This window comes from Salvelinus fontinalis, chromosome 17, assembly GCF_029448725.1.
Source record: "Salvelinus fontinalis isolate EN_2023a chromosome 17, ASM2944872v1, whole genome shotgun sequence".
Classification (NCBI taxonomy): Eukaryota; Metazoa; Chordata; class Actinopteri; order Salmoniformes; family Salmonidae; genus Salvelinus; species Salvelinus fontinalis.
The window spans coordinates 40,574,884-40,601,813 of record NC_074681.1 but is presented as its reverse complement, the minus strand read 5'-3'; the positions used below and the strand labels follow the sequence as shown (position 1 = coordinate 40,601,813).

The following is a 26,930-nucleotide window of genomic DNA, read 5'->3' as shown; positions in this document are numbered from 1 at the left end:
TACGCATGGTCAGAGTGTGCGTAAACTTAAGCACACTTCTCAAGTATAAGTACAACTTGATCAATCCCACACTTTGATTACAAAATGATCGCACGTATGGTTTACCAACATTGCTGTTTGTACGCAACATTGATAAATGAGGGCCCAGGTACCTTCTCCTGGATATATAAATATAGTTCACATAAGAGTCAAACACTTCACATGGTGGTCAAACATGTCATAACATAAATTTAATCCGCATTTTGTAATATAAATACAAATACTCCAATATCACAAACTATAGGTTTTACTCTTTCATCATGCTCAGTTCACTATTGGACATAGGCCTACTGTACTGTAGGCTAATATGTTATTGGATTGACGATGTGTTAAATATCACATTTTAGTCATTTAGCAGAGGTTCTTATCCAGAGCTACTTACAGTAGTGCGTTCACACATTCTTCACACTGGTCCCCTGTGGGAATCAAACCCACAACCCTGGCATTGCAAGTGCCAGGCTATACCAACTGAACCACACGGGATACATTCACAAGCTGGCGTGGGCCGATGCCATGGCGTTGTCGGATTAAACAAATATAATTTAAACAAATCTCCATGCGTTTCCCTTTCACATAATCAACATGGAATGAATAATATACGTTTTTAATGAATTCGTGAATAATGAATTGCTAAAGGTATGCTTATGCTCAACTCCTGATGTTGCGGTCATATAAACTGTGGTGAGACAGTTGCAATCTTCATTTGAGACCGTTTGCTACAACAGGAAAAGAATCCTGCAGCAACAGGAAATGTGAATTGGGAAAGGTGAATTGAAAATGTTTGTAGGGGGTTGATGAAATGTCAAATTCCAGACTTTAGAAGCCTTTTTAAAACTCACTACAAGTTTGCATTTCCTGCCGTGCAGTAAAATTCTCAGCAACAAAAGTGATCAAATTAAGATCCTACACCTGTACATCTTTTCAGTTTATTTCAAGTGTGACATCTTCAAATAACATAATAGTATAATCACAGTGATCCCAGTATATACAGCGGCAACTGTTAGAATGACCTAATAAACAATACTTACACTCTTACAACAGTTAATATCAATACATACTGAAAAATAATATCTCCAATGGTCTTTTTTCCACTTTGGTTGTGAGTCTTTTTTTCCCTTTTTCTCAAAAGTCAGTGTTCAAAGTCTTTCAGATATAGTTTTTTGTGCACTAGTGTTCTGAGTGTAACCAGTAGCACTACTTAGAGTTGTAGCAGTCTGTCTGTGCATTTGTCTTACCAGTAACCGGTTGGGTTGCAATCCTGGTGTCTGTAATATACTGTATCTCCAGTGTCATGTTGAATTTGTGATAATCGGTCACACAGATACCAAGTTCATGGCAAAATATGTACCATGAAAATTCCATTCAGTGTAACTGAGTTCAAACCGAAGCAGAGTTTCACAAAACACTCTACGAATATCATTATTTACAAACACCAATAATAACAAGACTGCCGCTGTCCTAATGCAAAGTTTTTACCTCAGAGTCACTGAGGAGCCACTCCCAACATAAAACCCTGGGTAGAGGGGCTCAGTGAATTTGGTGTGGAATGTGTGCAGGTGTGTCCGTATGTTAGAGGAGACTCTGCAGAAGGACAGAATGCCGGCCTGCCAGTCCAGATACACTCCTACTCTGTAGTAAGGGGAGGATTGGACGGGAAACTCATTGCAGTTATTATTGTGCCAGGTGGTGTTACTGTGATTAGAGGACTCCAAACTCCAAGACTTACGATTGTATCCAAGCACACAGTCTTTACGCCCTCCTGTCCTGCTGATTCCTTTATATGCCATTCCTATAACAGCCCATTCCCCATTCCAATCTGCCTCCCAGTAACAAGGCCCAGGCTCAGATAGACCCTCTCTACATAGCACCTGTTCACAGTTCCCAAATCTCTCTGGGTGATCAGGATACCGCTGCTTCTCATCCACCCATGTCACCTTTCTGTTCCCCTCAGACAGAGAGAGGCGTCTGTGTGCTGTGTTTGGGTCCAGTGTGAGATCACGTGCATCTGAATGGGGAGATGAAGACATAACTGATCACATTTCATCAAATTATCCAACAATTGGGGGGGGGGAGGGGGGGGGGGGGAGAGAAAGCAACTAAGAAAAAAACTCCACAAAGCTTAAATGTCCAAGTTGGCTGGACTTAAAATGTAGAAAAATATTGAGATGACATGGAATACTCCACTAACTCAATGATTTTTGCTAAATGTTGGTTGAATTAAACAATTGTTGTCTGAACTTAAATATTGAAGATTTTCTTTAACAGTTAAGCGAGTTAAGTTTGCTGAGACCCCAATTTAAAATATTGTGTTGGCCTAAAATCCATAGTGTGAATTTCAGCAAGTTACATTTTATTTTATTTTATTACTTGTCAGGTACCGGTTTACAATTAAAGCATACATTTCAGAGGCTGAAATATTATGCATTAAAACCAGATATAGCTAAAAAAAAAAAACTGTGAGATTGTTTATACCTGTTTTTATCTGGTCTGTACTTCATATAAGCATATCCAAATGAACCCACTGTCTGGTCCATTAACTGAATCATGACTGAAACTAGAAAGGAGTCCAAGTGGAACATTCCAACGGTCTCATGAATAAATCAATTGAACTTTTCCCAAACTATCCACAATGTTTTGGTCAACCTAAAATATGAATTTCATAAAATACAAAAAGTTGGGTAGATCAAAAAAGCTGGAACTAGTTACATAATCTTTTTGACTTCGGCCACCTCAGTTTTTTTTTTACAGTGTATGATTGGCATTATCTATCATGCAGAGGGTAAACGCAGAGGTTTAGCAGAGGTTAAACGCACATAAACACCGTTAAACCACCTTTTTTTCGGCGAGCGTATCTTTTGCGCAAAAATACATTGAAAGTACAGGGAGCATTACTTTACTCACCCGAACGGCGATCATCGTTTACCCACTTATTGTTTTGCCACTACATCCCTGATCCTACCTCCATTATCAAAGTTTGAATTTGTGGGACATTTTCACGCTGGGAGAAAATTTACAGCATGATGTCACAATCAGAACGATTGGGAACTATTCCACGCTGGGAAGATTTTTTTACATGGGACAGGGTGTCATGTAAAATTCTTCCGAGCATAAAGTAGTTCCCAATCGTTCTGATTGTGACGTCAGGCTGTAAAATTTCTCCCAGCATGAAAATGTTCCCAGTTCAATAATTGCACGGGCATCTCTTTATATGGATGGCTGAGCTCGTGAGGATATTTCTCTCACACCCTCCCTCGATCTCGAAAAACTGTTTTGTGGGCACGAGCATTTGCTTCACACATCTGCCAATCAAAGGTGGCCAGGATTATTGACTCTGACAAAACAGAAGCTTGTTGAGGGATGAAGTCAGCATATAAATACCCGGCCTCACACGTCAAAGGGCTGAGGGTTGATGTGAGGAGAGATTACTATTATTATTATTTTATTTTTGTATAAAAATATATACAATGGGCTCCAAAATTACTGGCACCCCTGACTGGCAATGCACAAACAATGCTTAAACAAATATAACAAAATAATTATAGAGATAAACTCTAAATACCAGCATGTGAGAAATACTGTACTTTATTAATGTTTCAATGGAACCAACCAAAATTATTTATTGATTTAATTAAAAATCAATGTCCTCCAAATCAAGGTTTCTCAATTAATGGCACCCTTAAAGATTATTGTAAATAACATCTACCAAAATTAAACCACAAATTAAATTCCACTTATTTAAGTTTATCTAAGTATTAAGGAACTATATTGAGCCATTACATCACTTCCTGTTTCACTATGGTATAAAAATGAGGTAACACACATGCAATATCCCACTGTCATCCAACACCATGAAGAATACAAAAGAACTGGCAGTTCAAAAGGGACAGATGGTCGTCGACCTTCATAAATCTGGTAATGGCTACAAGAAGATCCACAAACAATTGAATATACCACTGAGCACTGTCAGGGCAATTATTAGAAAATTCAAAAGATATGGAACAGTTGAAAACCTCACGGGTAGAGGATGCAAATGCATTTTGCCCCCCAGGATAGGGAGGAGGGTGGTGAGAGAAGCAACAAAATCCCCAATAATCACTGTGAAAGAATTGCAGGCCTTGGTGGCGTCTTGGGGTCACCAGGTTTCAAAAAGCACCATCAGACGCCACCTCCAACCACAGGCTCTTTCGAAGGGTTGCCAGAAGAAAGCCCTTTCTGCCCCCAAGACACAGACGCAAGCACTTGGAGTTTGCCAAACGTCATTTAAATTATGACTGGAAGAAGGTGCTCTGGTCAGATGAGACCAAAATTGGTCAGATACAGCATCGGCATGTTTGGCGTCGAAATAGAGATGCATACAAGGAGAGGCACCTCATACCCACGGTGAAATATAGAGTGGGGTCAGTGATGTTTTGGGGCTGTTTTAATTCCAGAGGTCCAGAGGCACTGGTTAAGATTGATGGAATAATGAATTCCACCAAGTATCAGGCAATTTTGGCTGACAATCTGGTTGCCTCTGCCAGAAGGCTGGGACTTGGCCGTAGGTGGACTTTCCAACAACTTTTCAACGGTTCTGCCTGCGGCTATGGAATCATGACCTGTTCACCTATTGTGCTACCTTGTCCCAGACCTGCTGTTTTCGACTCTCTCTCTACCGCACCTGCTGTCTCTAACTCTGAATGCTCGGCTATGAAAAGCCAACTAACATTTACTCCTGAGGTGCTGACCTGTTGCACCCTCTACAACCACTGTGATTTATTATTATTTGACCCTTGCTGGCCATCTATGAACATCTTGGCCATGTACTGTTATAATCTCAAACCGGCACAGCCAGAAGAGGACTGGCCACCCCTCAGAGACTGGTTCCTCTCTAGGTTTCTAGCTAGGTTCCTGCCTTTCTAGGGAGTTTTTCCTAGCCATCGTGCTTCTACATCTGCATCGCTTGCTGTTTGGGGTTTTAAGCTGGGTTTCTGTACAGCACTTTGTGACATCGGTAGATGTAAAAAGGGCTTTATAAATACATTTCATTGATACAGCGAGATATTTAGCCTATATTCTGGAATAATTTTCAGCACTGGACAACTCCTGGGATGACAGTTAAGTTTCACTTTGTAGCGAGTGCACTGCATGGTGTTTTGGGAAACAGGTGTGACATCTTCGGACGTTAATGTTTTTTACAATGCATCGTTTAAACACTCCTAAGACTAATTTCAATCTTTATCGGGAAACCGGCCCTGATCATTTGAACATGTCTTTTCATGGCTTTGAGGGGGGGGAATTCCATAATTTAGATATCAGCTCAGGGAACAAGTGTACAAAAGGAAATTATACATATCTGTTATGGACATGAATGGGATAAAAGTTTATTCATCCCAGCAATCAACACTCACATTTAATTTGACCTGGTTGGGTTCTGAAATCTCCAGATCCCATGCTGTAGCAAAAACAGAAACAAAACAAATGAATAACACGCACACACACACACACACACACACACACACACACACACACAAATACACACAAATTAATGCAAGCATGTGCATTATGGACACTACAACAGAGACAAAGAAAGAGATTTAAACACAACTTCACTAACGTATCTGTTCTCACAACTTTACTGGTCTGTTCTCACACTGGTTACTGGATGTTTGGCTAACAATAAATGAGAAAATGGTACAACATACTTGAGTTTCTCCAGTTTACAGCAGGGATCCTCTAATAGGGCAGAGAGCAGATTCACTCCTGAGTGATTGTAGCTCAAGTCCAGCTCTCTCAGGTGTGAGGGGTTTGACCTCAGAGCTGAGGCCAGAGAAGCACAGCCTTTCTTTGCGACTCCACAGAATGACAACCTGCAGAGTTTATCATGAATTTACATCCTCTAGTGGAGAAAATGGTAACTGTGTATGTCTTCCTCAATCACTTAAAATGTGACATTTGTATTTAAAAAAATTAATGTGAAAACATGTAATTAAATACATTTGAATTTAATAAATGTTGCATCTTAATTTATGACAATCTTTTTTATGCAATTAAGCATTTGGAAAGTATTCAGACCCCTTCCCCTTTTCCACATTTTGTTACATTACAGCCTTATTCTAAAATGTATTAAATAAAACAGTTTACCTCATCAATCTACACACAATACCCCATAATGACAAAGTGAAAAGTTTTTTTTGTGCAAATTTACTACAAATAAAAAACAGATACCATATTTACATAAGTATTCAGACCCTTTGCTATGAGACTTGAAATTGGGCTCAGGTGCATTCTGTTTCCATTGAGCATCCTTGATGTTTCTACAACTTGATTGGAGTCCACATGTGGTAAATTCAATTGATTGGACATGCTTTGGAAAGGCACACACCTGTCTATATAAGCTCCCACAGTTGACAGTGCATGTCAGAGCAAAAACCAAGCCATGAGGTCGAAGGAACTGTTCGTAGAGCTCTGAGACAGGATTGTGTCGAGGCACAGATCTGGGGACGGGAAACAACATTTCTGCAGCATTTAAGGTCCCCAAGAACACCGCGGCCTCCATCATTCTTTAAATGGAAAAAGTTTGGAACCACCAAAACTCTTCCTAGAGCTGGCCGCCCGGCCAAACTCAGCAATCGGGGGAGAAGGGCCTTGGTCAGGGAGGTGACCAAGAACCCGATGGTTCCTCTGACAAAGCTCTGTGGAGATGGGAGAACCTTCCAGAAGGACAACCATCTCTTCAGATTTCCACCTATCAGGCCTTTATGGTAGTGTGGCCAGACGGAAGCCAATCCTCAGTAAAAGGCACATGATATCCTGCTTGGAGTTTGCCAAAAGGCACCTAAAGAACACGCAGACCATGAGAAACAAGAATATCTGGACTGATGATACCAAGATTGAACTCTTTGGCCTGAATGCTAAGCGTCACGTCTGGAAGAAACCTGGCACCATCCCTACTGTGAAACATGGTGGTGGCAGCATCATGCTGTGGGGATGTTTTTCAGCGGCAGGGACTAGAAGGCAAGTCAGGATCGAGGGAAAGATGAATGGAGGGAAAGATGAACGGAGCAAAGTACAGAAAGATCCTTGATGAAAACCTGCTCCAGAGCACTCAGGACCTCAGACTCGGGTGAAGGTTCACCTTCCAACAGGACAACGACCCTAAGCACACAACCAAGACAACGGGAGTGACTTTGGGACAAGTTTCTGAATGTCCTTGAGTGGCCCAGCCAGATCCCAGACTTGAACACGACCAAACATCTCTGGAGAGACCTGAAAATAGCTGTGCAGCGACGCCTCCCCATCCAACCTGACATAACTTGAGAGGATCTACAGAGAAAAATGGGAGAAACTCCCCAAATACAGGTGTGTCAAGATTGTAGCGTCATACCCAAGAAGACTCGAGGCTGTAATCGCTGCCAAAGTTGCTTCAACAAAGTACTGAGTAAAGGGTCTGAATACTTATATTAGGGAAAAAATACTATTTAATACATTTTAGAATAAGGCTGAAACGTAACAAAATGTAGAAAAAGTTTAAATTCAGCTGACATATTAGTCCGATATTGTCCTCTATACTTAACATAAGAACTAGTTAACTAATGCAGGAATACTGACCTCAGTGTCTCAAGCTTACAGTGTGGATTCTCCAGTCCAGCTGAGAGCAGTTCCGCTCCTGAATTCCGCAGGTCATTGTCACTCAGGTCCAGCTCTCTCAGGTTTGAAGAGTTCGACTTTAGAACTGAGGCCAGAGAAGCACAGCATTTCGCTGTGACTCCACAAAATGACAACCTGCAGAGTGTATCATGAGTCTAAATCGTTTAGTAGTGAAAGTGGGAAATGGAAGCTTTGTATGTCTTCCTCAATCTCTTAAAATATGATAATTATTGATCACATTATTTCATATAATAAGTACTGCATCTTGAAAGTAGTTTTTTTAAATACAATTGTATACTGTACAATAGATCTGAAATCAAACTTTCTCTTATGTAGTTAACTAACCTAACTATGACATTTACATTTGGCTGAGGTCAAACACATTAGTCTGATATTGTTGAAAGGGGAATACATGTGGATTTGAAGAACTATCCAAATGTGAACTACTACAGGAAAACTAACCTCAGTGTCTCAAGTTTACAGTGCGGATTCTCCAGTCCAACAGCGAGCAGCTTCACTCCTGAATCCGTCAGGCTGTTGTCACTCAGGTCCAGCTCTCTCAGGTGGGAGGAGTTGAGAGCTGAGGCTAAAGCTTCACAGCATCTCTCTGTGAGGTTACATCCATTCAGCCTATGAAAGGTAAAATAGTAATTTATCACAGTTATACAAATCTAGTGAAAAAGTAGCTTATATTTTGATAAAATTGGGAAAATAATGAACATTGGAAAGTTTAATTCCAAAACGCTATATATCCATTAGATTTTTAGATTAGAATTTTATTGTTTAAAGAAATTGGCAATTTCTCGCAAGGAATAGCCTTCATACTCAGAACATGAATAGACTGACATATTTCAGAAGAATGTTCTTTGTTTCTGGCCATTTTGAGCCTGTAATCAAACCCACAAATGCTGATACTCCAGATACTCAACTAGTCTAAGGCCAGTATTATTGCTTCTTTAATCAAAACAACAGTTTTCAGCTGTGCTAACATAATTGCAAACGGGTTTTTTAATGATCAATTAGCCTTTTAAAAGGATAAACTTGGATTAGCTAACACAACGTGCCATTGGAGCACAGGAGTGATGGTTGCTGATAATGGGCCTCTACACCTATGTAGATAATCCATTTTAAATCTGCCTTTTCCAGCTCATTTACAACATTAACAATGTCTACACTATATTTCTGATCAATTTGATGTTATTTTAAAATGGACGCATTTTTTTCTCTTTAAAAAACAAGGACATTTCTAAGTGACCCCAAACTTTTGAACGGTGGTGTGTGTTATAAAAAAATCAATACAGTAATATAACATCTGTAAAACATTTAAATTTGACATGTTAGTCATTTAGCAGACGCTCTTATTCAGAGTGACTTGCAATAAGTGCATTCATCTTAAGACAGCTAGGGGAGACAACCACATGGAATTGAATGTTCGTATCCTGTATGATTGACTATACAGTCAAACATACAGGATACAAACATTCCATTCCATCTAAACAATAGATATATATATTAAAAAAAACTTCATACACATCTAAATCTATGAATGAAAAATTAGAGAACAGTAATATTTTACACACACATGAAGGTGCCCATAAGCAATAATTTCTGATGTAAAAACACACATGTGAAATTGGATATCGCGTTTTGTAAATAAACTCTTTACATGTATAATATAATTTCATTTTGACTGACAATTAATAACATAGTATGTTTTCAACTCACAGAGATGTTCTGGAGGCTTTGACGACTGGCAACAGTCTCAGAAGCCCCTTTTCTGATCTGGAGTATTTCTTCAGATCAAACACAACCAGCTCCTCTTCTGAAGTCAACAACACAAAGACCAGAGCTGACCACTGTGCAGGTGAGAGTTCTTCTCTGGAGACATTTCCTGAGCTCAGGTAGTTTTGGATCTCCTTCACCAGTGAATGGTCATTTAGTTCATTTAGACAGTGGAACAGATTGATGCACTTCTCTGGAGAGTGATTCTTTCTGATCTTCCTCTTTATGTACTTGACTGTTTGCTCGTGGCACTGAGAGCTGCTTCTCGTGCTCCTTGTCGGTGTCAGTAGGCCATGTAAGTGAGACTGATTGGACTCTAGTGAGAGGCCCAGAAGGAAGCGGAGGAACAGGTCCAGGTGTCCATTCTTACCCCGTAAGGCTTTATCCACAGCACTCTTGTGAAAGGTGAAGGCAGGTTTTAATGTAAACTTCCCAAGAATTTTTCTGATGGCGGAAAGGTCTTTGTTCATTAGGTTTACATTGTTGTTGTTGAATGATAAAAAGACATACAACGCAGCCAGAAACTCCTGGATGCTCAGATGCACGAAGCAGTACACCTTCTCCTGGAACGGCCCATAATCCTCTCTGAAGAGCTGTGTGAACACTCCCAAGCGAACCGAAGCTTCTCTGGCATTAATGCCACACTCTTGCAGATCTGACTCATAGAAAATTAGGTTGCCATTTTTTAGCTGTTGAAAAGCCAGTTTTCCCAGTGCCATAATGCTCTCTTTATCCCAGTGTGGATCTCCCTCGTCTTTCTCATTATATTTCTCGTTCATCTGTTTAGCATGAAACACCAGTAAACCAAGGAATAATTGAGTCAGAGTCTTTGGTATTTCTCCATTCGTATCTGTACTCAATATGCGCTCCAGAACTGTAGCTGAGATCCAACAGAAGACTGGTATGTGGCACATGATGTGGAGACTCCTTGATGTCTTAATGTGTGAGATGATTCTGTTTGCCAGATTCTCATCACTGAATCTCTTCCTGAAGTACTCCTCCTTCTGTGGGTCATTGAACCCTCGTACTTCTGTCACTTGGTCAACACACCCAGAAGGAATCTGATTGGATGCTGCAGGTCTGGAGGTTATCCAGAGGCGAGCAGAGGGAAGCAGATTGCCATTGATGAGGGATTTCAGAAGCACATCCACTAAGGTTGGCTCTGTAGCTTTATCCCAGCTATCATTCTTCTTGTAGTTTAGAGGCAATCGACACTCATCTAGACCATCAAGGACAAATAGAACTTTGTACTTGCTCTCATTGTAGTTTGGGTTTCCTGAGTCTTGTAATTTTGTGAAAATCTGATAGAGAAATTCCTTCTCAATCACTTTTGCCTCTCTGATGCATTCATGAACAAGATCCACTAAACTCAGCATTTTCTTCCGCACCAAATTTAGCTCTCGAAAAGGCAGTGAAAATATGAACTGGATATCTTGATTTGCTTTTCCTTCCGCCCAGTCCAAAATGAACTTAAGTACAGAGAATGTTTTTCCAATGCCAGCGATTCCCTTCGTCAGCACAGTTCTGGTAGGTTTGTCTTGTCCAGTTACAAATTTAAAGATGTTATTGCATTCGATCACCTTTTCTTCTGTCGCCGCTGGTGTGACGGATGCGATCTCAATCTGTCTTACTTCGTGTTCATTATTGACCTCTTCACTTCCACCCTCTGTGATGTAGAGTTCTGTGTAGATCTTATTGAGAAGTGTTTTATTTCCCTGTTTTGGCACCCCCTCGAAAACATGCTGAATTTTTTCCTTCAGTTTGTATTGGAATTTACGTCGGTACTTCTCAACATCTTCATATGACGGACCTGACAATGGATAAACAATTACAGTTTAAGATAGGTATAATCAAGGTTTGATTGTATTTAGCGACTCAATTATCAGTCCCTCCGTGATTTTGCGAAGCCAAAGAGGTGTTTTCATTTGAAAAAAGTTATTGTTTAAGTGGCTTAATAATTGAACAGTGCACAAAGGGTACTTGCGACTGTGATTCCTGAAATGCAGCGCTTGTTGGAGTATTTTTCTATTTTATTCTGAAATTATACTTTTGTTGCATTGTTTGCTAGCTGGTTAGCTAGCTCATTGGCCACAATTGGAAAATGTTGCTAACGCTAGCTAGCAAGTTAATATAACTTATTCTCTCGATGTATGTTAGCCAGCTAAGTTAGTTGTATCTGAATGTAACTCTCAACTGCTGTCAACATCAGAAGAAGATTTGCAAACACTAGTTAGGTCCAGAAGTGGTTAACAGCTTTGACTGAATGCTGACAGTGCATTCAGAGCCATCCAGTGGCTAGCCAAACTACAGAATTGTGTGTTGTAACGTAACTAAAGTTCGGGAGGAAAGGCCACACATGAAACAATTTACATTTCCTCCGCTTTTGACAATCAAACAATTTAGAACTCCTTAACAGGGCTGGACTACCCCATTTGGGGCCCCGGGAAACAGACCCCCAGGGGGGCCCCCCCCCTTTTTTAGGAAAACAGCTAACTTCCTTAATTTCAACATATTTTGCAAAAATGTGCAGTTTTATAAAGTTATTCTACACATTTTGTAATGAGGCTAAGATTTTATTTGCAGTTTTAAAACTAATTTCCTGCAATTCTACGGTTTTTGCCATAGGTCAGAAAGAAAAATGTGGTGTTTTATAGCTCATCTCATGCTATTGTTCATGTTTTGCCATAGGCCTGAGAGACATTTTTGCATCTGGCACGTCCGCGGCTCATTTTCAAGAGTGCACCAGCACGCTCTCCCGAGTGCATTTCTCTACTATTCACGGCCCTTCCCCGAACGCACCAGCACATCTCCCGGGTACACGCAAGCCGCATGCCCTGCTCCTCGGTGGACCCGAGAGGCCGTGCCGCCTACCATCGCATCGGAGTCTCGGCTATTCATCCATCGTCGGTCAAGTAAATCATATTGATGCAGAATCTAATCTGTTCTAAGAATTTCTCTCCACAATCCCGTATTCTCTTTTTTCATATTAAGAGTAATGTTTGATAAAAGCTCTGCCGTTTTACACATTTCATTATGCCATTCATTTAAGTATTGTCCAGGGTCACATTTACAACAGCCCACATGAGGGCAGCCATATATTGTATTAGATTGTTGGATTATGCTAATTTCAACCAACCATATATTGTCCACCATACTATTTAGACTCAGACTGGCTTTCTGCCATCATTATGTCCTGCCATTGTTTTTCTCTCTCTTGTTATCTTGATTTACTACAGCTCCCCTTCCTACCCGGCGCTGCAACAACATCCACCTCCCGCATGTTGCCCACCAACCTGGGAAACACCATGCTCCCGAGGTCCACCATGATGTCATTCCCTGCCACCTCCACTGCACTGCCGTATAGTCATTCCACAACCACCAACTCAGCCCAAACCAGCTCCGGACGTGGTTTCTCACTCCACAGATTACAACCTGTCATCCAACACAGACTTCACATCCCTGCAGCTTCCCCTGACGCCCCAGCAGCTTCCAGCAGTACGACTCTCCCTGAACCGAACCTCCCAGCTTCAGCTGCTTACATCCACAACCTACTCCCCTCCACACCGCCAAGCCACCATAAAACACAGCAACTTCCTCTGCCCCGCTGTCCCAACCATCTCCTTTCTCGGCTGCGGTCCACCAGCAAATGAAGCAGTAAAACCTCCACGTCCCAAAGCTTCCCTGATCTTCGGCCATTGTCGAGATTCCTACCGGGATTCCCTTGCATGACACAGTCACCATTCATACCCAAGCCCACGGTTCTGCCACAACCAGATGCTATCTCAGTCCGACAATCTCCTACGACCATACTGACGTTCTCCTTTGCTGAAGCCTGCTCATCTGGTTCACATCGGATTAGCCATGACGCGTTTCTCCATTCAAATCGTTTGCTCAAGCTACACGTCTCCAAACTCATTCCTCTGACAGTGCATTTTCATGACAAATTGGACACCAAAAATTGCAAATTGCCTTGCAAAATGTCAGAATTGTCGCAGCAGAGAAAATCATTTTTGCCGGCAAATGTATATTAAAAGAAACGCTGCAAAATCGTGGAGAGACTGATTTATTATTAAGGACAGAATACAAACTTGAGATGCGTGGGGCCAAAAGAAACTAATCCATGGTTTGGTTTTCTATAAACAGCCAATACAAACTTCAGCTAACTTTAGCCACCGCTAGTTACACACCAATGGAAGTGATTTGGCCATGAAATTATTAACATGCACTGCATACCCCTATCACTCCCATAAATATTTTCGTAGCAGTGGCGAAAGTAAGCTGAAGTTTGTAGTGGCTGTTTTTAAAGAAAACTGAACCATAAATAAATAGAAAATCCTAGCCCATAGTTCCTCAGCCTAAAAGCAGTCTATCTAATATTAAGTTGTAAAATACAACCCTTTAATGCTACATTCTGCGAATGCAAAAACAATTTAAAAAAATAAATAAATGTACATTTTTTTTTTTTTATATAAATGAGAAGACATATAGTTGTATTGAATACCTCTCTCCATATTGTGAGATGTTATATTATTTACCATCATCTGTAGAGTTAACATCATGTTCCTTAACATGATCTCCAGGCTCAGTGTGGTTGGAGAGATCTGCAGAAGCATCCTGAACATCCTCAACTGGTACGGTGCTTGTGTTCAGGTCGGGCCTGGTTCGTGTGGCTGATACTCCTGCTGTGGCTGATACTCCTGCTGTGGCTGATACTCCTGCTGTGGCTTGGTGTTCTGTCCCTGACATTGGAACTAGATCAAACAAAAATGTACAGAAATTGATGTATTGATCAGTCAATGAGGTCTGCATTTGTTTTATTTTGGAGGGACTAAATAATGTATGATTAAAGTGGTCCTCCAAAGAAAGGGGTAGTGGGGGCGCAATTAAAGAAAATATACTCCCTCCTTAAACAACTCTTTCCCTCCTAGTCAGCAAACACGTCTGGTTTCAATCAAATGCGCATTTTAGAATGATTACAGGCTCAAGCATACAGTATGAATCCTGAGCTATTTTTACAGTCGGTCTTTAACTTACCAGCTAGATCATTCCGTTTAATCTTCTGCAGAATATGGTGTGCCATCTCCAGAGCACCAGCTTCCCTATAGGCATGCACCATCTGATCCACGGTGTCCTCTCTTTTAGCATTTTCCAGCCTGCTAACTGGAATGGTAGATGAGCCATCCGAAACAGGCTGTTTCAGGTACCACTGAAATGTCTTCAACTCCTCACTGGTCAGTTGTTGTAGAATAGCTAGCAACCGCTCTGGGACAGGTGTGGGTGGAGCAGGTGATGAGGTGTCCATTTTCGATCACTTGACACTATTAAACAACAGATCAAGTTAAATGTGTACATAACGTTCACACAAAACACAAAATACTAGGCCCCTGTCAATTGTGTCAATGTGCTGTTGATATGGCATTATTGGAGGACTGAATCGTTTGGAGGAGCATGTCTTTGGCAATTGGATGAGGGGCACTATTTAAAAATGGGGATGGATAGCCAACTTGAACAAGCAAAATTAAGTATGCAGCAGTGGCGGTTGGTGCCATTTAAGATTGGGGAGGACATTTTTTGTTGTTGTTGATCAAGGCCTTATTTCTATTACAGCATATTGGATGACTATCATTTACTGTATATTCCATTCACCCAGCTCAATGTAACATTAATAGGTTTAGTACTAGATTCTTTCTATGATCCTTTGATTGGGTGGACAACATGTCAGTTCATGCACAAAGAGCTCTGATAGGTTGGAGAATGTCATCCAGCACCACCATACCATAACACCTCCTCCTCCATGCTTCACGGTGGAAAATACACATGCAGAGATCATCCGTTCACCCACACCGCGTCTCACAAAGACATGCCGGTTGGAACCAAAAATCTCCAATTTGGACTCCAGACCAAAGGACAAATTTCCACCAGTCTAATGTCCATTGCTTGTGTTTCTTGGCCCAAGCAAGTCTCTTCTTCTTGTTGGTGTCCTTTAGTGGTGGTTTCTTTGCAGCAATTCAACCATGAAGGCCTGATTCACACAGTCTCTTCTGAACAGTTGATGTTGAGATGTGTCTGTTACTTGAACTCTGTGAAGCATTTATTTGGGCTGCAATTTCTGAGGCTGGTAACTCTAATGAACTTATCCTTTGCAGCAAAGGTAACTCTGGGTCTTCCTTTCCTGTTGCGGTCCTCATGAGAGCCAGTTTTATCATAGCGCTTGATGGGTTTTGCGACTGCACTTGCAGAAACGTTCAAAGTTCTTAAAATTTGCCGTATTGACTGACCTTCATGTCTTAAAAGTAATTATGGACTGTCATTTCTCTTTGCTTATTTGAGCTGTTCTTGCCATAATATGGACTTGGTCTTTTACCAAAATAGGGCTATCTTCTGTATACCCCCCATACCTTGTCACAACACAAGTGATTGGCTCAAACGCATTAAGGAGGAAAGAGTTTCCACAAATTAACTTAAGGCACACCTGTTCATTGAAATGCATTACAGGTGACTACCTCATGAAGCTGGTTGAGAGAATGCCAAGAGTGTGCAAAGCTGTCATCAATGCAAACGGTGGCTATTGATTTGTTTAACACTTTTTTGGTTACTACATGATTCCATATGTGTAGAAAATGTAGAAAATAGTACAAATAAAGAAAAACCCTTGAATGAGTAGGTGTTCTAAAACTTTTGACCGGTAGTGTATATAGCCGAATATATTGATAAGTCCGAGAGAGACTTACATGGTTATTAAAAAACACTTTAAGTATATATTCACGCCGCCAAATAATTGATTAAAACACACTGTTTTGCAATGAAGGTTTACAGTAGCCTCAACTGCACTCTCTTGGGTAGCACCATGGTATAGCCGGAGGACACTAGTTTCCGTCATCCTCTGGGTACAGTGCATTTGGAAAGTATTCAGACGCCTTGACTTTTTCCACATTTTGTTACGTTACAGCCTTATTCTAAAATGGACCAAAAAAAAAGAAATTTTCATCAATCTACACACAATACCCGATAAATTAAAAACATTTTTGCAAATGTAAAAAAAAAACTACTTAAATATCAACTTTACATAGGTGTTCAGACACTTTACTCAGTACTTTGTTGAAGCATCTTTGGCAGAGATTACAGCCACGAGTCTTCTTGGGTATGACGCTACAAGCTTGGCACACCTGTATGTGGGGAGTTTCTCTGATGCAGATCCTCTCAAGTTCTGTCAGGTTCGATAGTGAGCGTCGCTGCACAGCTATTTTCAGGTCTCTCCAGAGATGTTCAATCGAGTTCAAATCCGGGCTCTGTCTGGGCAACTCAAGGACATTCAGAGACTTGTCATAGTTGTTATGTTTTCACTATTATTCTACAATGTAGAAAATAGTAAAAATAAAGAAAAACCATTGAATGAGTGGTGTTCTAAAACTTTTGACAGGTAGTGTAGGTCAGACACTGCAGAACAAACTTCCTATAGATTTTTTGTTTGTGGGGGGACTATCTGTTGTTCCATGTAGTGAATCTGTTACTCAATGCGTTTGTGTGGGCTAATAGCATTAATGCCCCCCCAAAATTATATATAAACATTGTATACCACCCCCTCCTGGCTTAGACAAAGCTTGGACTGTAATGATTAACAGTTTAATGAACAAAGAGTAAGATGGGGAACTTTACGTGTTTGTCTTATTGCAAACTGTGGTAAGAGGCATGTAGGCCTACTATAGTGAACAGACACATTATTCTCTAAAAATCTGTATATTCTGTTGTATCTTAGATATTGTCTAAAGATACTGTATGTTCACTGTATAAAACCAGCTTTCACTTTAAGAAGCAGTACTACTCACCCTGAAATGGAACTCAACTACTGACAAACACTTGAATCGTATCATATTTATCGGAAATATACCAGTCTTAGCTTTCAGGAATGGGGTCATATAGGTAATAGCCCAAACCGTTCAAATGCTAGGTCACAGCCAGTAGAAACTGGCTGAGAGGAAATCAAGGGGGTTTGGGGGATTTGTCCGCAATGTCGGGGCCATGGGGTGATGAACAAATAACACATATGTAAAGCTCTGACTTTGACTTCTGATTGACTTACATGTAAAGTTAAAAATGTTCCATTCAGTAATGGTTCACTTTCTCGTCAGGTAATATTTAGTAACCTTTCATGAAATCGGGGAAATGTGAGCAGGGTTCCACAATATTAATCAATACTATGTACACATTTATATTTAAGTATTACCTCTGTCTTGCTCTGTTAATAGTAATATTCAAGTTTACTTACTTCATTCTCTCTTCTCTTTAAAGCAGCATATTCTGCCTCGGGTTCTCAAAAATAACCACACGGCCAGGAAACTACTATAATCAGGAAGCAGATCTTACAGTCTTTAAAGTTGCCTTGTCGTGAGTTTTAGGGTGTTCTCACACTTGGTTCTATTCATCCAATTTTTGTGAACTTTATTAAGAGTTTTGCTAATTTTCTCTATTTCTTGTCAGCCCATATGTAGGTTAAAATGGTTATTCCATCAAGGTTCAAATTATTAGACTAGTACACAACACAGAACAACTAGGTTAAGGGTCAGTGGCCCAAGCCTGGGAACAGGAATATTCCACGTTCAGACGGAAGGAGGGAGTCAGATCGCTATGATCACCAGAAACTTTACTTTTGGTTTCTCATTACAATTGTTGCGCTACTAGTGCTGCCTGTTGATGTTAGGTAGGCAGCTACAGTAACTGGATGATATTAACATATTCGGTTTTTATTTCATACTAACACCCTGGTACTACCCGTGTAGCTCCAATTCTCATCAGTCCGAGAAAACACAGAAAGGTATGTGTTGCAGATTACTCCTGTGTAGAAGTCCATATAAAGACTCCCATTGTTAATGCTATAGGTATTGTAATAAGGTGGTGTGAGACTATTGAAACATGTAACTTTCATCGTTGTTATTGATATAGTTTTACAGTGCTAAAAAGTATTGCTATTGCAACTAGCACGCCTTATGTGATGTAGCTGAGCTGCCGAGTTATGCTAGCGTAGCATTATGGGAGGTGTAGTTTTGCCCTCTAAGGTCTGAATGGGCTAAATGCGATTTCACGTTGTAGCTTGTTTCTGTACATGAGTTGTTGTACTTTAATACTGTCAACACCTAGCAATGTATTGGGGATGTGTTTTACCTTTTCTCTTCATGCTCCTGTATTTTATTTTAACATTTATTTAACTAGGCAAGTAAGTTAAGAACAAATTCTTATTTACAATGACAGCCTAGGAACAGTGTGTTAACTGCCTTGTTCAGGGGCAGAACGACATATTTTTACCTTGTCAGCTCAGGGATTCGATCTAGCAACCTTTCAGTTACTGACTCATCACTCTCATCACTTGTCAGATGGTGCATTGGAGACTGATGTGTTCCTGTCCTGTCTTTTCATAATACGATTGTAGAGAAAGATCTACATAAAAGCCCAAAAAAGACAGCCGTGGTGTCGCTCTTCATTTCTTGGTTTTTCTGTAGACCGCTACACATAAATACATATGAAATAAGTCACTGGTGAGTTGTTTTGTTGTCCATGGGTGATACAGTAGATCATATGAACATACAAAACATTAAGAACACCTGGTCTTTCCATGACATGGACTGACCAGGTGAATCCAGGTGAAAGCTATGATCCCTTTTATAGATGTTAAATCCACTTCAATCAGTGTAGATGATGAAAGGGTGGCGACCGGTTAAAGAAGGATTTTTCAGCCTTGAGACAATTTAAGACAGGGATTGAATATGTGTGCCATTCAGAGGGTGACCAGTCAAACTAAAAATGTAAGTGCCATTGAACGGGGTATAGTAGTAGGTGCCAGGTGCAATGATTTGTGTCAAGAACTGCAACAATGCTAGGTATTTACGCTCAACAGCGTGAACAGAGTCCATGCCCCGACGAATTAACAAATTGAGGCTGTTCTGAGGGCAAGGGGGGTTGCAACTCAATATTAGGAAGGTGTCCTAAAAATTGTCAAAGACCCCAGTCATAGGCTGTTCTCTCTACTACCGCATGGCAAGCGGTACCGGAGTACCAAGTCTAGGACAAAAAGGCTTCTCAACAGTTTTTACCCCCAAGCCATAAGACTCCTGAACAGGTAATCGAATGGCTACCCAGACTATTTGCATTGTGTGCCCCCCCCCCCCCCCCCAAAAACCCTCTTTTTACACTGCTGCTACTCTCTGTTTATCATATATGCATAGTCACTTTAACTATACATTCATGTACATACTACATCAATTGGGCCGACCAACCAGAGCCCTGTTCGCCAATGTGCGGGAGAAATCTGCATTGTGTCCCACACCACCCACCACCCGCCAACCCCTCTTTTACGCTACTGCTACTCTCTGTTCATCATATATGCATCGTCACTTTAACCATATGTACATACTACGTCAATCAGCCTGACTAACTGGTGTCTGTAAGTAGCCTTGCTACTGTATATAGCCTGTCTTTTTACTGTTGTTTTATTTCTTTACCTACCTATTGTTCACCTAATACCTCTTTTGCACTATTGGTTAGAGCCTGTAAGTAAACATTTCACTGTAAGGTCTACACCTGTTCTATTTGGCGCATGTGACAAATAAACTTTGATTTGATTCCTAATGTTTGGTGTACTCAGTGTATATATTTAGATTGTCACAACAAACCTGATCCAATGACAAACACAATAGCACCAGCTACATGTAATGCTGAACTAAATTAGCGTATACCTCTTTCCATAACAATGAGCTTATCATGGACAACAAGGTGTGGCGCTGCTAGCTGGGGTCCAATGGGAGATCATTAGCGTCTTACCTGGCTGTTTCTATAGAAACTCCTGGGAGCAGGTGGAGAGGAGAGGGGAGGATGTTTTACACTCACCTTCTAGCCTTGGCGAATGGCAAACACAGGGAATTCCCTCCAGTCTATCTTTGTCAGTACATAGAGCCGTCATCATACAGTCATCATGCTGCTGTATTAAAGAGTAGAGCTGAGGAGAAACTATGAGAATACGCTGTAGGACCATTGGAAGAGCTACTACAGTGTTTTCTCAACCTTTTTTAGTGCCAAGTACCGGCAAGCTAGATTGTTTCCTCCTTTTGGGGAAAATGTACATTTTAAACTAGCACAACAACAAAAAAAGACCAAATCGGCGTCAGCTAGCTGAACATCTCAGGGACTGCTGAGCATCATCCCAGGGACCGGAGCTGCTACTTGGGCCGGAGGTTGACAAAACACTGGGCAACCAGACTACTGGAAGTTGTTGGGAGTGTTTGAAAAGCAGGAATGTTCTTGAACACAGCCTCACCTCGGAAGTCTTTTAGCGTCCCCATTAGCATCAACCTGCAGGGCGCACGGAGGCGACAGACGCGGTAAGACACAGGTTAGCTAGCCTGATCCCAGATCTGTTGGTGCTGTCTTGCCAATGACCCTAAGAGTTGGCAAGACAGCACAAAGAGATCTGTAAGTAATCCCTAACCTGGTCCCAGATTGTTCTAGATTACCCAGCCAATCTGGGACCAGGTCAGGGATTACCTAAATAATGTTTTTGAATTCAATTGAAGATACAATGGGTGGGGATTTCTGAAACTGGAAGGTGGGTGGGCGAAACTGTACATCAAAGCTTCCTTTCTGCAAGTGAGACTTCCTATTACAGGGAAAACAAACAGAATTCCTAGAAAGTGTTTCGAGTGGTGGTTCTGTCTGTCCTAATGTGCTCAAGCGATTATTTCTACTCTACTTTACATCCCACAAGTTACAAGGTAATGTAAAAGAACACAGAGTACATCAAACGTCTCTCGCTGTAACCATTCTGATGACTCCAATTGATAAGATTAAAGCAGAGGTTCCCAAACTTTATTGCGTCGAGGACCCCCTTTGTGATAGCAAATTCATCAGGAACCCCCTCATATTAGAACAATAGATAAAAGATAAAGATGACAATAGTATACACAGTTTTACTATGACTTCTGTATTGCATGGCCGGACTAATCAAGTCTTGGGCCATGGGGGGGGGGGGGGGGGGGGGAATGCAGTTTTAAAACTTTAATTAAAGTGCATTATGTTCCAAACGAAATTTAATGTGTGTGCCTATGTGTTCAAAAGCCCGAGAAGCCCAAGGCAAAAAATATCAAATAAAAGTACTCTTTGAATTCTCAACTATCCCACCTTAAAAGGCAATTCTGCCACTTTTCAACCTAATCTTCATTATCCCAATATCAATGTCGACATAAACTCAGCAAAAAAAGAAACGGCCCTTTTTCAGGACACTGTCTTTCAAAGATAATTGGTAAAAATCTAAATAACTTCACAGATCTTCATTGTAAAGGGGTTCAACACAGTTTCCCATGCTTGATCAATGAACCATAAACAATTAATGAACATGCACCTGTGGAACAGTCGTTAAGACACTAACAGCTTACAGATGGTAGGCAATTAAGGTCACAGTTATGAAAACTTAGGGCACAAAATAGGCCTTTTCTACTGACTCTGAAAAACACCAAAAGAAAGATGCCCAGGGTCCCTGCTCATCTGCGTAATGTGCCTTAGGCATGCTGCAAGGAGGCATGAGGACTGCAGATGTGGCCGTACTGTGAGATGCCTAAGACAGAGCTACAGGGAGACAGGACAGACAGCTGATTGTCCTCGCAGTGGCAGACCACGTGTGACAACACCTGCACAGGAACGGTACATCTGAACATCACACCTGCAGGAAAGGTACAGGATGGCAACAACAACTGCCCGAGTTACACCAGGAACGCACAATCCCTCCATCAGTGCTCAGACTGTTCGCAATAGGCTGAGAGAGGCTGGACTGAGGGCTTGTAGGCTTGTTGTAGGCAGGTTCTCACCAGACATCACCGGAAACAAGGTCGGCTATCGGCACAAACCCACCGTCGCTGGACCAGACAGGACTGGCAAAAAGTGCTCTTCACTGACAAGTTGCGGTTTTGTCCCACCAGGGGTGATGGCAGATTCGCGTTTATCGTCGAAAGAATGAGCGTTACACCGAGACCTGTACTCTGGAGCGGGATAGAGGTGGAGGGTCCATCATGGTCTGGGGCGGTGTGTCACAGCATCATCGGATTGAGCTTGTTGTCATTGCAGGCAATCTTAACGCTGTGCGTTACAGGGAAGACATCCTCCTCCCTCATGTGGTACCCTTCCTGCAGGCTCATCCTGACATCACCCTCCATCATGACAATGCCACCAGCCATACTGCTCGTTCTGTGCATGATTTACTGCAAGACAGGAATGTCAGTGTTCTGCCGTGGCCAGCGAAGAGCCCAGATCTCAATCCCATTGAGCATGTCTGGGACCCGTTGGATCGGAGGGTGAGGGCTAGGGCTAGGGCCACCCCCCCCCCCCCCCCCCCCCCCAGAAATGTCCGGGAACTTGTAGGTGCCTTGGTGGAAGAGTGGGGTAACATCTCACAGCAAGAACTGGCAAATCTGATGCAGTACATGAGGAGGAGATGCACTGCAGTACTTAATGCAGCTGGTGGCCACACCAGATACTGACTGTTACTTTTGATTTTGACCCTTTGTTCGGGGACACATTATTTAATTTCTGTTAGTCACATGCCTGTGGAACTTGTTCAGTTTATGTCTGTTGTTGAATCTTGTTATGTTCATACAAATATTTACACGTGTTAAGTTTGCTGAAAATAAACGCAGTTGACAGTGAGGACGTTTCTTTTCTTGTTGAGTTTGTGAAAACGGCGCATTTCTATGTTTTGTAGTTAAAAAGTTCTACCCGATGACATCATCAAAGGTTTAGAAAAAGCACTATGAGAATCGAGGTGATGTAGAGAGCAAGAAAATACTCTTCCTCTGGCTAGAAACGTGTACTTCTAATTAGAGGTCGACCGATTATGATTTTTCAATGCCGATACTGATTATTGGAGGGCAAAAAAAGCCGATACCGATTAATCGGCCGATTTATATATACAAAATATAAAAAGTTAAATACACTGCTCAAAAAAATAAAGGGAACACTAAAATAACACATCCTAGATCTGAATGAATGAACTATTCCTGTTAAATACTTTTTTCTTTACATAGTTGAATGTGCTGACAACAAAATCACACTCAATGGAAATCGTATGGTCTCCTGAGGGATCTCCTCCCAGACCTGGACTAAAGCATCCGCCAACTCCTGGACAGTCTGTGGTGCAACGTGGCGTTGGTGGATGGAGCGAGACATGTCCCAGATGTGCTCAATTGGATTCAGGTCTGGGGAACGGGCGGGCCAGTCCATAGCATCAATGCCTTCCTCTTGCAGGAACTGCTGACACACTCCAGCCACATGAGGTCAAGCATTGTCTTGCATTAGGAGGAACCCAGGGCCAACCGCACCAGCATATGGTCTCACAGGGGGTCTGAGGATCTCATCTCGGTACCTAATGGCAGTCAGGCTACCTCTGGCGACCCCATGGAGGGCTGTGCGGCCCCCCAAAGAAATGCCACCCCACACCATGACTGACGCACCGCCAAACCGGTCATGCTGGAGGATGTTGCAGGCAGCAGAACGTTCTCCACAGCATCTCCAGACTGTCACGTCAGTCACATGTGCTCAGTGTGAACCTGCTTTCATCTGTGAAGAGCACAGGGCGCCAGTGGCGAATTTTCCAATCTTGGTGTTCTCTGGCAAATGCCAAACGTCCTGCACGGTGTTGGGCTGTAAGCACAACCCCCACCTGTGGACGTCGGGCCCTCATACCACCCTCATGGAGTCTGTTTCTGACCGTTTGAGCAGACACATGCACATTTGTGGCCTGCTGGAGGTCATTTTGTAGGGCTCTGGCAGTGCTCCTCCTGCTCCTTCTTGCACAAAGGCGGAGGTAGCGGTCCTGCTGCTGGATTGTTGCCCTCCTTCGGCCTCCTCCACGTCTCCTGATGTACTGGCCTGTCTCCTGGTAGCGCCTCCATGCTCTGGACACTACGCTGACAGACACAGCAAACCTTTTTGCCACAGCTCGCATTGATGTGCCATCCTGGATGAACTGCACTACCTGAGCCACTTGTGTGGGTTGTAGACTCCGTCTCATGCTACCACTAGAGTGAAAGCACCGCCAGCATTCAAAAGTGACCAAAACATCATTGTGTTGTTTAAGTGTTCCCTTTATTTTTTTGAGCAGTGTATATCATACACACAGACACACACATTTTTGTAATAATGACAATTGCAACAATACTGAATGAACAATGAACACTTTTATTTTAACTTAATATAATACATAAATACACACACACACACAGCTCTGAAGTGACAATGATACTGAAGAGTCTGCTTAGGAGACAAATACTCTCAACTGTTTGAATAAAAATAGAGTTTAAGTTACCTGTGATGAATGTTGAAAACAAAAACTTTAATTTCTATATGCAGGAAATCCTATTTTAATAATGGGCATGGTAAGAATTGACAACCAAAGTGCGAGTCATAATTCCCATGACACCTTTTAGCAAAATCTGAAAAGGGGTTCCTTCATTTATTCCATAGGATGTTTTTAGATTCACTTAAAATAAGGTCTGTGTTTCGTGTAGGCTTACATCACCGTGCCAATTTTATAACTGTGTAGATATCCATAGGACAAGGTAACTCTGATCAATAGTGGCTAAATATAAGCGAAGATAAAAAAATTTGTAGAGTGGATTTATGAAAATATGTTGACAAACGTTACCTTATCCTAGTGAGATTTACACGGGTATCAAAACGTCGAGGCGGTTTAAGCCTGCACGAAACACAGACCTTATTTGAAGTAGATCAAGACATTCTCTATGGAAGACATGAACGGTAAAATAACGAAGGAACCCCTTTCAAATTCAGCCGCAAGTTTTTACAGGAATTATAACGTGTCGACTATTTCTCTCTAAACCATATACCTTTGACTAATCCGGAAACTATCACCTCGAAAACAAAACGTTTATTCCGTTCCATATTTTATCTAACGGGTGGCCTCCATGAGTCTAAATATTCCATTTACATTGCACAACCTTCAATGTTGTCATAATTACGTAAAATTCTGGCAAATTAGTTCGCAAAGAGCCAGGCGGCCCAAACTGTTGCATATACCCTGACTCTGCGTGCAATGAACGCAAGAGACATGACACAATTTCACCTGGTTAATATTGCCTGCTAACCTGGATTTCTTTTAGCTGAATATGCAGGTTTAAAAAGATATACTTGTGTATTGATTTTAAGAAAGGCATTCATGTTTATGGTTAAGTACACATTGGAGCAATGACAGTCATTGATTGATTGTTTTCTATAAAATAAGTTTAATGCAAGCTAGCAACTTACCTTAGCTTACTGCATTCGCTAACAGGCAGGCTCCTCGTGGAGTGCAATGTAATCAGGTGTTAGAGCATTGGACTAGTTAACTGTAAGGTTGCAAGATTGGATCCCCCGAGCTGACAAGGTTAAAAATCTGTTGTTCAGGCAGAACGTTCCTAGGCCGCCATTGAAAATAAGAATGTGTTCTTAACTGACTTGCCTAGATAACTAAAGATTAAATAAAGGTGTAAAAAAAAAAAGAAGAAAAAAAAATTGGCAAATCGGCGCCCAAAAATACCGATTTCCGATTGTTATGAGAACTTGAAATCGGCCCCGATTTAATCGGTCCCGATTTAATCGGTCGACCTCTACTTTTAATCCTACCCAGGGATGTCACAGAGAAGCATTTTTATCAGTATTTTTTAAAGTATTTTTTATCTATTTAACCACAGATCATAGAAACGCGCCATTCTCACATACGGTGCATTCGGAAAGTATTTAGACCCCTTGACTTTTTCCACATTTTGTTACGTTATAGACTTATTCTAAAAAAAAAAATTTTTTAATTGCTCATCTAGACACAATACCCGATGTTTTTTTTTATGTTTGCAAATGTATAAAAAAATATGACTGAAATATCACACTTACATAAGTATCCGGTTCAAGTAACTCTGTACTTTGTTGAAGCACCTTTGGCAGCGATTACAGCCTCGAGTCTTCTTGTGTATAACGCTACAGGCTTGGCACACCTGTATTTGGGGAGTTTCTTCTCTCCAGATCCTCTCAAGCTCTGTCAGGTTGGATGGGGAGCGACGCTGTACAGCTATTCTCGGGTCTCTCCGGAGATGTTTGATCGGGTTCAAGCCCGGGCTCTGGCTGAGCCACTCTAGGACATTCAGAGACTTGTCACGATGCCACTCCTGTGTTGTCTTGGCTGTGTGCTTAGAGTCGTTGTCCTGTTGGAAGGTGAACCTTTGCCCCAGTCTGAGGTCCTGAGCTCTCTGGAGCAGGTTTTCATCAAGGATCTCTCTGTACTTTTCTCCATTCACCTTTCCCTCAACCCTGATTAGTCTCCCAGTCCATGCCGCTGAAAAACACTCCCACAGCATGATGCTGCCACCATTATACTTCACCGTAGGGATGGTGCCAGGTTTTCTCCAGATGTGACGCTTGGCATTCAGGCCAAAGAGTTCCATCTTGGTTTCATCAGA

The 26,930-nt window shown here is 41.6% G+C and overlaps 1 protein-coding gene across 1 annotated transcript; it reads right to left on the bottom strand.

Annotated features, from left to right (window-relative positions):
- Positions 1-202: 202 nt before the first annotated feature.
- On the bottom strand, positions 203-18,122 carry LOC129814383 (NACHT, LRR and PYD domains-containing protein 3-like). Its single transcript, XM_055867480.1, has 8 exons — positions 14,482-18,122; positions 13,983-14,198; positions 9,391-11,257; positions 8,128-8,295; positions 7,627-7,800; positions 5,721-5,885; positions 5,427-5,470; positions 203-2,044 (listed from the first exon to the last, which is right to left on the bottom strand). The coding sequence occupies exons 1-8, from the start codon at positions 14,747-14,749 to the stop codon at positions 1,512-1,514; spliced, it is 3,435 nt and encodes a 1,144-aa protein (XP_055723455.1). The 5' UTR covers positions 14,750-18,122; the 3' UTR covers positions 203-1,511.
- Between the last annotated feature and the right edge of the window lie 8,808 nt (positions 18,123-26,930).

Bases quoted from the DNA above. Each gene is read 5' to 3' on its own strand.
- LOC129814383 (XM_055867480.1), bottom strand. From the start codon at position 14,749: ATGGACACCTCATCACCTGCTCCACCCACACCTGTCCCAGAGCGGTTG. The intron at 5,886-7,626 runs GTCAGTATTCCT...TAAACTCTGCAG, and splicing joins TGTAAGCTTGAGACACTGAG to GTTGTCATTCTGTGGAGTCG. The intron at 2,045-5,426 runs GTGAGTGTTGAT...CTCCCCATTCAG, and splicing joins CCAACCAGGTCAAATTAAAT to ATGCACGTGATCTCACACTG.